The 13396-nt window shown below is 34.3% G+C and overlaps 1 protein-coding gene across 2 annotated transcripts; it reads left to right on the top strand.

The window, feature by feature from the left end:
- The first annotated feature begins 2946 nt into the window (after positions 1 to 2946).
- LOC140967802 (uncharacterized) lies at positions 2947 to 8807 on the top strand. Of its 2 annotated transcripts, XM_073428571.1 has the most exons (13): positions 2947 to 3095; positions 3225 to 3485; positions 3688 to 3862; positions 4439 to 4522; positions 4652 to 4893; positions 5514 to 5742; positions 5861 to 6025; positions 6361 to 6492; positions 6638 to 6751; positions 7040 to 7087; positions 7978 to 8054; positions 8256 to 8317; positions 8495 to 8807. In XM_073428571.1, exons 2-13 carry the CDS (start codon positions 3292 to 3294, stop codon positions 8554 to 8556), a joined length of 1584 nt encoding a protein of 527 aa, XP_073284672.1. In that variant the 5' UTR covers positions 2947 to 3095; positions 3225 to 3291; the 3' UTR covers positions 8557 to 8807. The 2 variants fall into 2 exon arrangements, with proteins under 2 accessions (XP_073284672.1, XP_073284680.1); XM_073428579.1 differs by having other exon boundaries at positions 2955 to 3485; positions 7978 to 8056; positions 8261 to 8317.
- Positions 8808 to 13396: the final 4589 nt, after the last annotated feature.

Below are 13396 nucleotides of genomic sequence, written 5' to 3'. Positions count from 1 at the left end.
CCATCTCCCAATTTACTCGAGTCACGCCCGAGCCACCTTGAGCCAAAACCTATCCAACCCACCTAGGGACCCTACTGACCAAGCCCAGCCCAAATAACCAGCGCTGGCTTGACCAAAAACTTGCTGGAACTCGACCCATGTTTCTGCATGTGTGTGTGAGTGTGCTTCCTTGTATGTCTAGGACTCCTAACCCAACTAGGACTCTCCCAGCCGAGCCACCACCGAGCCCACCTGTCCCTAACCTTCCCTGAATAACGCCCAGACCAAGCCCAGACCAACCCAGCCCCTATAACCCGTGCGCGAGCCACCTGGTTCAGAAACCCAGCAGCTGCGCGTCTCCATGGCTCCCTCACGTATTCTTGAACCAGCAGCCAACCAAGCCACCCCAGCCCCTTACCAGACCCTTGTGCACCCTCCTAGGACCCTAAGGACCTAACCTAGCCCAGCCCAAAGTCCCCAAACTGAGCCATGATCCCTGCACAAAACCCTAAACCCTGCGCATCCTCCCTTGAACTTCTCTCGGGTAGGAGTCCTTGTTGGCAAGCACTCCTCCCAGCCCACTTAACTCGAGTCCTAGCATGGTTAGGACTCTTCCCTTGACCCACACATGACCCTAGCCCAGCCTGGTCCAGCCCCAGCCAAGCCAAGCCACAAACCCCCATGAACCGAGCCATAGCATGAAGAAGAAGCCAACCCAATCCCACGGTCCTTCTTTGAATTGGTGCCTACAGTTTCCAGCATGTTTCTAATTCTTTTGCAGCCTTTTGGTGTGTTCTTGGACCCCTTAAACTTGTATAAAACATGACCCTAACACCTCATAATCATGGCAGTCCCTTAGATACATGAAATTCATTGTTTTTGGATCAAAATACATGTTTTAAAAATCATGTAGGATGCAAAAACGAAAATCTTCAAAGGTGCAACTTATTTTCATTCAATTTCAAACATAATTACATAATATGGTGTGATGATGAGTAAAAAGAGACCATGGCGTGCCTTCACGTATTTTACGCACGAAAATTCGATTGCGATGCGAAGATCGACGATGCGGAGACTAGGCTGAAATTTCCTTCAAAAACCTGAAGCTATTCTCCTTGGAAAATCACGTGTGTGCTGTGATTTATGAGTGGAGAGTTTGTAAAATATTGGGGAGGTGGGGCGTGGGGTTATGTTGTGAATTATAGGGTGTTTTAGCACTTTAAATATAAAAATACACACTAACAAAAGCCTTGGCCCATTAACAAGTTAAATAGGCCCATTAAGCCCACTAGTGCTTAATTAAAAATATTAAAATAATTTTTCTTAAATAATTTTGTGAATTTATTAGTCGGGTTGCCAAAACATTTGTATTTTTGTTGAAAAACCAACATCGATAAAAATTACGTCCCGACGTTTAAAATCACCTCAAAACCTCATACTTTTCAAAAATAAGAAAAAACATCACCCTTATTTTAAATAATTAAAAATAATTATTTAATAAAAACATTTTACATTTTTCAGCCCTCGGTCTCCGTTTCTCGATCGCAACTCGAATTACCTTTAAAAATACATTTTAATGCAACCATGTAGAAAAATATAATTTAAACATGCGAATATGCACAACAAAATTAATTCATGCAATTAAAACATTTAATTAAAATAAAAAGGAATTTAATAACTTGTGCATGTGGTTCGCGTGGACTTTTAAAATTTTCGGGGCGTTACAGTTTTACAGCAGTGGAATGTAAAATATTAACTATGGTGCAGAACCGTACAACTTGAAATAAACTGACAACGAAAATGAAACTTAAACATTGACAGCGGTCTTTTCTTTCCTTACCATCCCAAAAAATGGGGTTGTTCTTTATCCTCTAATTGATCTCATTCTTATATGAGAGGAGGGGTGAGTGCATGATATGATCGTCACTCAGTAAGCAAGAGAATTTCTCTTAGTCTTTAAAATAATTTTTTTCAACAAAAACAGTAATAGCAGATATATACAAAAATATTCTTATTTTTTCATGAATAAACATATATCAGAATTATGAACTGAACATATTACAAATTTCATGGCTAAATGATATCAGTCCTTTATATGTTCTATTCTCTAAAGGGTTAGGCTAGGAATTAGAAATGTTCAGAATATATTTTCTTACCATTAGTTCACAAAATTCCAAAGCTTCGAAAATACAGATTTCAGAAATAATATTTTAAACATATATAATACATATATGTTCATAGGATTTAAAAAATATATCTCGAGTTTAAAATAGAAAGCTCACTTACCGAAAAGCAAGTGAGCAAAAATTTATCAATATATATATTATGTACAAAAAAATATGAGAATATCTTCCCGCACCGAAGGAATTGCATGTATAGAGATTCAAAGAGAATCGATTTGATTTATACGCCCACATACAAATTATGTGGTGATACTCGACATAGTATGAAATATGCATATAAGATCTAAATTAATGTATGCCGCAGTTTCATGATCTGTCGAGTCCCTCTCCGTTCATCATTTATGTGGTTCCATAAAGCAAATGGTGATTGTTAATTCAAGACTAACGGTGTCATTTGTGTGGTCAAATATAGAATTAGTTGGTATTTGATCACTTTCAACTACTTCGAATTTAAATAATTAAAACTACTAGTTTCCAAAAATATATGGAGAAAACTATTTCGATTTGAGTGAGTCTCATGCGAGACCGTCTCACGGATCTTAATANTATTAAAGTTCTGAGTTTTGAACATTGGAGAGAGTGATGCTTTACTAAAAAAATTATTTATGGTAGTTATAGTTTTTCTTGGAATTATATAGAATTTCAATTTCAGAAAGTAATAAACGTGGATTTAAAAACAAATATTAGGAATAAAAAAATAAAACAAAAACATTTGCTTGACTCGACATTAAAAACACAATTTATGCTTGGAAATTAAACAAGATATCAGTCAAATTTTACAGCTAAAACTTAACTTGCAAACTTTGCCAGTTCACAGCCAAATCACACACTTCATGACAACACAACCAGGATCCATCGCTAATCGGAAGCACAAAAATCGAGAAACTGCTTCCATTTTGTCACCTTTTCTCCCTTTCTCTCTTCCTGTTTAAGGTACTTTACCTCGGAATTGCCTCCGGTACTTGACTATCAAAGTTTCCACCAGACCCCTTCCTCATCTGTTACACACATCGTAGTATCTTTTTTTTCCTTGGTCCTCCATTGTATCTTCTTCTTTTCAAGGAAAAAAGAAGTGGGTTGTCGTAACAAATACTTTTGTGAAGCACTTGATCCGAGAAAGAGTAAATTAATGGAGGGCAGTGGAGAAAGCCCGGTGAGAATGGTGGGTTTGCAAATGAAGCTGCAGGCTGATCGGGCTTTCTGTTTGGAGCCCGATGTGTCGGTTTCTTCGCCGGTGACGCGGCAAAAATCTGCGGCCGCCAAGCAGTTCATTGAGAATCATTACAAGAATCACCTGCAAGGCTTGCAGGATCGCCGAGAAAGGTGAAATCTTGCTGCTTTATTTCTTATATTTTACCGATAAATTGCTTGAATTTCAGTTGAACATTTCAAGGATTACTAAAAATGATTTAAAAAGTTGATAATCATGCTGATAATATCTGATTTTGTGGTGACAATCGTCAATGTTAAATGGCGTGTGTTGATTTTTATTTATTTTTATGTGTGTGTGTGTGTGTGATTTTAGAAGGAGGGCATTGCAGAGGAGAGCACAAGAAGAGCAGGTCTCTAGTGAGGAGGAAGAGAGAATGTTGAGGAATTTGGAGAAAAGGGAGACTGAGTATATGAGATTGCAGAGGCATAAAGTAGGAATTGATGACTTTGAGCAGTTGACAATAATTGGTAAAGGAGCATTTGGTGAGGTATGTCGATATTTCATTTGATGCAGCTTGGTTTTTAACTTTAGATTCCTCATGGTGTGCTTCATATGGAATTAATCCACTCTCACGATATGGAATTCAATAATTTAAGGGAACAACTTTTGTACAATTCTTACTTTTCCAATATTATTATAGACATAGAGAACTGTAGTGGTGAAACTCCGGTATAGAATTGATAGAATGATTGTCTTTTCAATATATACAGTTCAGCCACAAAAGATTGGCTTGGTTAATGTCGATTAGTAAACAAGCGACAACACGGCATTTTATTTGATCAAAACAAAATTTCCATTATGATTTTGGAAAATTACAGCTAAACACTATCAATTACTTTGTTGCTGTAGTTGATATCTTTATCTGTAATTAAATATGGCTCGAAAACTATCCAGCTTGTACAAATAAAAAACATGTGGTAATGTTTATCCATCAGGTGCCCTCAACAAGAACTTCTGCATTGCAAAGGCACATTTATTTTTGCGACTTTGATGCCATAGCCTTTAGTGAGCAATAAACTTTGTACATTAGACTATGAATATGCGACTTAATGAGGTAATGCAGGTCAGATTATGTCGAGCAAAAAGTACTGGAGAAATATATGCAATGAAGAAATTGAAGAAGTCAGAGATGCTTAGCCGTGGACAGGTGTGAAAGCAGACAAGAAGTTGAAATTGAATACAATCATACTTGCAACTAGTTGATCTGAGTGTTATGTCAAGTAATGAATGCCTCTGTGCATATTGATTAGGAAAATTGTTAAATTTTACTTTGCAGGTTGAGCATGTCCGTTCCGAGAGGAATCTGCTTGTGGAGGTTGATAGTAGGTGCATAGTGAAGCTCTATTATTCATTCCAAGATTCTGATTTTTTATATCTTATTATGGAATATCTACCTGGTGGTGACATTATGACCTTATTGATGAGAGAGGATGTCCTATCCAATGATGTTGCTCGGTTTTACATGGCAGAGAGCATTCTCGCTATTCATTCGATTCACCAGCATAGTTACGTTCACAGGTACGTGTGCATTACCTTTATTTGAAACTTATGATGAATTCAACCGAGGAAGTTTGTTATATGGTGAAACTGTGTATGCTTTGAAGAAAATTATATAAAGGTAGGAAAAACAACAGTCTGGCCTTTTATCCCCAGATAAACGTATTTTTGCATATGATAAATATATAATATATATTATGAAAACATTATAAAAGCTTTTTATGGTTGAGTGCAAGACAAGTTTTTGCTTTGTTTAGTGACTTGTAACCAACTGAAATTTTGCCAGTCACACTAGCTTTTTTGTTATCTTATCTATGCACATGCCACGGAAGGTGATGATCTTTGTCCTTTACAATTTAAACATTTACTATTGTACAGCAATCATTTAAATGTAGTTTTGAGGATTATGAAGAGTAAATTTATTTTATAACTGCAATGAAATTTTGATTCCCTTTTGCTTCTTTTATTCACTCTTCCTTAGTAGCAATAGATGTTTTCTTGGCATTATGAAGCATGGAAAATTTGAAGCCAATTGAGCTAGATGATTGCTTATCTACCCCTGTTATCCTTGAACTTTTGGTTTACAGATTTTGCAGAATTATGTGAATACATGAACCACTCCAAAATTATTCTGCTTGCAGGGATATCAAACCAGACAACCTGATATTGGACAGAAACGGACACCTAAAGCTATCTGATTTTGGCTTGTGTAAGCCACTGGAAAATAAATATTCATCGTTGTTGGAAGATGAAGATCTCGCTTATCAAGATTCTGGAAATGAGAAAGAAGGTCATGCTGGTGCTAATAATGCTCCTTGGTTAATGGCAAAAGAGCAGTTACAACAATGGAAACGCAATCGCCGTGCCTTGGTATACTTTCTCGTGTTTATTTTTTAGGGTATTATCTTCCCTTCTTACTAATCATATTTATTTATACATAGTATTTAGTGTTCGGTATGAGGACATGATACACATACTCTCTTTGCAGGCATATTCTACAGTTGGGACTCTGGATTATATGGCACCTGAAGTTTTATTGAAAAAAGGATATGGAATGGAGTGTGACTGGTGGTCTTTGGGGGCAATAATGTATGAGATGCTCATAGGCTATCCTCCCTTTTGTTCTGATGATCCCCGAATGACATGTCGTAAGGTATACTGAACTTGGTGATGGATTTGTGGAAGTAAAAATTTGAGAATCTGAAATTCAGTATTTTAATTCATACTAAACAAAAATTGGAAAGGGGTTGAATTTCAAATTCATTGAATACAAAAATACTCGAACAAGTATGATAGATTTAGATCTTTAATCCAGATGCACCTATATGAAATTGCTCCAAATGGGCATGCTTTTGCAACCATTTCTATTGATAGCTTATCGACTAAACGCATGCAGCTAGGCCATGGTGACATAAAAGTCAGAAATTTTGATAATATTTCTGTTCTCTGTTTTATAGAATTGTCTTATAATTTCTGTTTTTTTATCAGATTATAAATTGGAAAACATGCTTAAAATTCCCTGAAGAACCCAAAATCTCAGATGAAGCGAGGGATCTGATCTGTCATTTGCTGTGTGATGTTGATAAAAGATTGGGGACCAGAGGCGTAGATGAAATAAAGGTATGACATGCATGAATGGCATGAACGTATGCCCAATGGAAAGTTGACTCTGTATAACTTGGAGTTATTTCTTGTTTCATGAAAATGGACCTGAGAAAATCATGTTCATCCTTGGTGATACTTTTATGTTTATTTTCAATTTCAGGCACATCCTTGGTTTAGAGGGATCAAATGGGATGCGCTTTATGAAACTGAAGCTGCGTACAAGCCTACTGTTAATGGAGATTTGGACACACAGAATTTTGAAAAATTTGATGAAGTGAGTTCTCAGAGTCAAATTTTTTTTTTTAATTACAGCACATGATTTGAAAGAGCAGTTTATGTAATTGTTTGATTGTGTTACATATTGTCAATCAACCCCAGCAACCACGTGGAAATCCCAATCTTTTTTAGTTTCATGGCCGTTACAACAAGCTGTTGGCTTCATTTACTAATACAATTGCAGAGCTTTTCCCTGTCTTGTGGCTTTGAATGAGAATACTTTTGTTGATTAGAAGATTTTATCTTTTTTTTTTTAACGCTTCGTGCCATAATGGTTCTTAATCAGGGTGAAAATCCACCGTCTACTGCACCAAGAGTAGGACCTTGGAGGAAGGTAAAAGTGCTACCTTTACCATTTTTGTTGTGGCGACAGTTACTCTAGTTGCTCTGAAACTATAAGGAGATTCGAAAATTATTGGTTTTGTTTGAAATTTGCTATAGATAATTGACATACTCCACTATCAATATATGAGATTAGTCAACCACTAAAGTTGTGCTTAATTATTTATGTGAAGTAATGATATAGCTCATTTGAAATCTTGTTCTCATAAATTGTTAAGCTGGCACATCAAATATTCAAATTTCCACTACAAATTGGGATTTTCAATTATGTGTGGCCGTATTCAGTAAAATACAAGCTCTCTTGTGAGAGATTGTATTTGTGTGTGTGTGAATGTATGTGTTTGTGTGTGAAGGAATGTATCTTTTATTGAAACACTGTCTAAATGGTGCTAGATAGAAAAATGAAATACCATCGGGAAAACTTCGGTTCGTACCCTTTCCCTAAAGTTTGAAATTTTCTTTCTGATATACCATGTAAGATATAAACCACAAAATTCTTAGTCTGCGTTAGGGATTGTTTTATGTTTCATTTGAATTTACTATTTGAAACACATGATTTCGAATTTATTTTCATTGTTAAATAAGTTAAATAGAGGAAATTGAAATCCATATTCTACCTATTTATACTAGAATTTTAGATATCATAATGGATTTCAAATGACTCCAATCTCCTAAGGATTTGGAATTTGTTTTGATTAGTATAATCATATTGTAAATAAATTGAGATATGGATTTGAATTTCATTTGTATAAATTATTTTATATGAAAATACATTTAAATATATGGATTTCATATTCTTTCATCCAAATAGTTTTATGGTTTCTTGCCGTTGGCAGAATGATTGTCAAATAAACATTTTGTTGATGTTCTTTGTTTGAGCAGATGTTAACATCAAAAGATGCCAATTTTATTGGATACACTTACAAGAAGTCAGATATCATGAAATCAGTTGGCGCTGCAGGTACACTCCAATTCAAGTTTGATTGTTTTTTCACTTGTAATTGAGCAGCTACTTGAATCCTAATTTGAACAAGATTTCACACGCCTGTACCCCTATATGGTTCAATGAAATATGTAAAATTCAAGATGACCAATCCGACTTGTACCATCGTATATTTTCACATTTTTCTAATGGATATCACATGACACTTTGGTGGTCATGCAGGGATAGAGGTGAATTCAAATGAATCTTCGAAGCCTCGATCCTTGGTTTCCTTATTTGGTAAGCCGATGTTTCGCAATAATTCCGAAGTTGACGGCATGAGCCTTGTAGATTATATTAAATGGCCATTCTAAGTTTCTAACTCGAAAAATATGATAATCTCAGTCCAATTTTTCTTGATTTGATGGCTGGGCTGAAGTTAGTTTTGATTCTTGGTCTTGTATTTTCGAAGTGCAGGTCAGATAGAAATTCAAGACGATGTAATAGCTGAAGATGGTCCCACAAAACCGCAGATTTGATGCATAAAAATAATACTGATTTCATTATACAGGATTTTGATTCTTTAATCAGTGTTGGTGTTATCTGTAAGAAGCGTCTTTCTGTATAAAAAGAGAAGTTAATCAATTTGTAGGTTGATTCAATTTTGAACCATTGTTCTTAAGTTATTGTGTTAAATTGTAGTTATTATATCTGCAAAAGAACTTTTCTTTGAACATTATTCAAGCCAAGAATTATACCATTAAATCAAAGCTCCTTTTCATTATATTTTTATGGAACTCTTAACTTTTCATTTTGATTACATTTCGTATGCCAGATATGGTTTATGAAGCCATTTTACTTTCTTTGTGTCGCATCTGAATCCTATGGTTGTCATGTATTTTTTTTGTCGCGTCTGGGGAAACATATCTGCACATAGAACTCGATACAATTAACTAAACTAGCAATAAATTTTCGAGAAATACGAGACATTTGAGTGTAGTATTTGTATGCACATGATGTTTTGAAAAGGTTGTAGAAACTCCTATCTTTTTATAGCTTTTCCCAAGTGATATTTTCAAATGAACGACTTAAGAGAATTTCGTCTTTGAAAAATCCTTAAAAAAATCTCAGCACCCTCTGATTTGATAGTCCGTGTTACACGTAGGCACTTGTTTTGATTTAAAATGAAAGAAGCGAAACGGGAAAAAATAGTGGTGTATAAAATAGATATTTTGACACGTACAATGGAGCAACTTGTTCGAAAGTCACAATAGCTAGACTATATCTATGATGTTATGTATCATATTTCATTGCTAAGAAAATGGAGATGTTTGATCATATAAGATGAGTGTTCATATGATGCGTTCACTGAACAATCTTCCATCAGATTTTTCAAGTAGTTATCATTTATCGAGTATATAAATATGCGGTTATGGGTGTATACCTTTAGCCCTTACGACCTGGGACAATATTGAGACTCTATATACTAGCGATGTACTTTGACTCGTTTATCGGATCTGTGAGGGTCATCAGATGAAGAGATTTGGTTTATTGGCGAAACTGATGAATTGTAGTCAGGGATTCATCGCTCACGCACGAGCATAATTCGCCTTCACGGTTGCGGAGGCTGCTGTTCCAGTTCCATTGATATTTCGCAGAACGATCACAATTATCGTCATGAAGTATTTTTGTAATAAAAATAGAAATAATTATATAATTAGGAAAATTTTAATTGTAAAAAATTATAGAAAACATTCTACAATGTCTGCGATAGTCATAAAATCACCGTTCAGATGCGCGACGACTGCAAAATTGCAGAAATTCCAAAAAATAACGGTGTTATCATTACACAACCATTTTAGCCTGGAACTTTGTCGCGGCAGCTGCCATTCTTGTTCCAGAACGTCCGTTCTGGCAGTTTCACTACTGTTTTTGCAAACCATGTGTACGAGTGTGGATATCATGTGTGATCAGATGAATTAATAGTGGAAAGAATCTTTGAACAGAGTATGAGATGTGCATTAAGGTAATGTGGTTCCTTAGTTGCACATGCGATGCCATTATGATCACTCAAAGCTACATTACTTCATTATCAAATTCATATACAATTCTCCACATACCAATGGTTACAATTTCGATCGAGATATATGAAATGAATGAACTATAATGTTAACCATAATCTACTTGTTCTTAAGACACTATCAATTATACGTACGAAATCATGTGGCAATGCTTACCATGATTCGATAGGTGCAATCAGAAATGATTTCTGACATGTCTCGAAACACATGAGTTGTGATCCACAACTAGCTTTATCCATGAACCATTGAGAGTCACACAAGTATTGGTTTCTGTGTTCTCGTTGAGATAATAAAATTCAATGACTTGAATTTGGTGATTAAAGTTTGATGAAGATCAAATGTTAAGCTCGTAAAATGATTTATAAGTTGATTTCATATTTTGAAATTTTGAGAATTAACACGACTGCTAAAATTATAAGGAAAGTGTAACTGGCTGAATTTTATGAAAATGTGCCAAAATAGGCGGTTGAGCCAATACTAAATTGACTTTGACTATTTGAAATTGACTAAGTTACTTTAATAGAGTTTACTTTTACTAGTTGACTTTGATGGGTGACCTTGACCAATCGACTTTAACTAAGTGGTTTCAAAAAGTTGGACTTTGTATCATTATAACGAGATGTTTGCACTTATCACATCAATGATATTTAATCATCAATCGGGATTGTGATGAAATCAGAATGATATATTGTTTGATTAATACTCTTAAGGTATCATATTAAAACTCTAACTAGTAGGAGTCTTAGTTAGATGAGAGTTTTGACTCATTAAACTGAAGAATCATAATCGAACATTAAATACAAGGAGTTTTGATATATTGGTTTGAAGTGTGTCAAACAAGCACCAACTATAAGGTGTCTTAGTTGGAAAAATCACCTAATAAGAATCCTAATAGGATTTTTAAGATCCATGTATTTTTAAATAATTGAATTTATAGTTTTTCCTCGATAATAATACAACCAGATTTTAAAAAAAATCTCTTATCTCTCTCTAAATTCAGACCATCATCTTTCAAATAAAGGCAATCGGCCGCCCCTTTTCTTGATAAAGAAAATTCGGCCACCACTTTGCCGTCGTCGTGTCACTGCCTTTGTGCCACCGCCATCTTTCTCTTTCTCAATGCTTAGATCTTTTAACCTATCTAGTGTAATCTAGAAAAGGAACAAAGATATAATCGTTGACTTAATATTGGTGATTGAAGAAAGGACTTTTCAATTTATCGTTCACAGAGATTTACAAGAAGAGATATCTCCGCTAATCCCAAAATAGTTGGTGTCAAGTTATTGTTTACCAAAGATAAAAGTTCGATAAACACCATATTATTGGATTTAAACCATATGAGCGTCAAAGGTATTTTTGTACGACGAAGAAAATTTTTTTAAACTTCTGTTGTGCCTAGGGCATGAGGATACGATACACAAACAGTGGTATCAGAGCCTAGATTTCTCTAAATCTTTAAATCATATTGAGTTTATTTTTTCCAACCGCATAAAAATATTGTTCCAAAAACTTACAGCATGCAAGAAAAATTTTATTTTTCAGAAAAAAAATTGCATGCTCCCCCAAACTGTTTGGGTAGCACACGCTGACAGTGTAGCCCGAAACTGCACAGAGTTTTTTTTTTTTTTTTAATAATAATATTTTTATCTTGTTCGACAGGCCTATCCATGCAGCTCTGGCCGTGAAGACTGCTCGAAAAGATCGGCCAGCTTGCAACGCGAGCTAGGGTTACCCGAAAATTGTTGGGGGTAGTCCCTAGCCCATGGGCCCAAAATTGTTTTTGTCACTCGAGTAATTTTATAATTTTAAATAAATGTTTGGAATGCATTGAAACTTTATGAAAATTTGACTAGTTTACCCTTAAATTGTTTTTGATAAAAGTATGGATATTTTCTTATAAAATAAATAATTGAAATATGATTTAATTATTTATAGCAAAAAGTTTTTTTACAAGAAATTAAATTATGAAAAAATTAATTTGTTAATTTAATTTTAATTATAGTGTTTAGTGATAAATTCACAAGATACATGATTTGATGATAATATATGATATTATATGTAACAAATGATGATAGAGAATCGTGACAAATATGATAGGTGACTATTAGGACATTTTAATGTTTTAAGTTTTTATTATTATTTGATATTGTTAAAATAGATCTGGTTTATGGACATTTCTCACCACATGAGACGTATCCCTATGTGTTATAGCCATTCAAAATTAAATCATTATAATTAGTTGCAAATCAAGGTTGGAATATGGTGGCTCTGATGATCAATAGTTTTGAAGACTTGATACATGTAAAATATTATAAGCTTATGTAATATTTTATTTGCATCCCTACATTTATTTAGGTTTTAGACTTATAACCGTGTTGCTCTCTCATTGATAAGATAGCTCTTGGTGATCGATCATTCTTAATTTATTATTTATGATTTATGTGATATATATTAAATAATGAGTATGTGCATTATCATTATTATAATATCAAAGTTGCATTAATCCAGAAAACAACAAACATTGTGCGATTTTAAAATTAAAAATGATGCGACAAATTTCAAAATTAAAATCCCTAATTTTGAATATTATTCAAATTTTTTACATAAACCTATAAAAGAATAACGTGTTTAAATTTTCTTATCTTCCATCAATAGTGGTTGCATGAAGAATGCTACGTACGATCAGTGTATGAATCATATTATTAGAGAGGTCTGGACGTCTGAAAGATGTGACTTCCACTGACTACGTGATGTGAATTGAATGGAACTCTCATGATTTCGGATCATATTATCGAGAGAACTCATGACGACCGTCCACTATGATTCAATATTAATGGGCCGACTTGACACGTGAAGATAAATGTCGTATTGCTGGGTCATTATTAAAAGTGAGGCAAACTATGTGGGGGTTACATGGGTTGCAATTGGGCTCTATCTATTAAAAATTATGATTGACCGATATTATTCGAGATCATTATTTGGTGATTGGACCCCACATACTCACTAAAGAAATATAATTTTCTGTTTTCATTAAAGGGTGATCAAAATGTCAAAATGGTAGGATGAAAATTCATAAAATCAATGTCTATATTTTTGTATCATAAAATATTTTAAAATAGTCAATAACGTTTAACTTGTTTCGATTTCAGTATATTCGTGATTTCATTACGTAATCCAATTTTTGTTATACTCGATCAAAACAAGCTAACCGGACCTAAATATCAAGACATACTAAGAAACTTAAAAATTGTTCTAAATGCGGAGAAAATAGCATGTACACTTACCAAGCCTCCTCCAA

This window comes from Primulina huaijiensis, chromosome 2 (assembly GCF_012295235.1).
Source record: "Primulina huaijiensis isolate GDHJ02 chromosome 2, ASM1229523v2, whole genome shotgun sequence".
In the NCBI taxonomy this organism is placed as follows: Eukaryota; Viridiplantae; Streptophyta; class Magnoliopsida; order Lamiales; family Gesneriaceae; genus Primulina; species Primulina huaijiensis.
The sequence above is the reverse complement of the archived record's forward strand: the minus strand, read 5'-3'. Positions and strand labels throughout refer to the sequence as shown.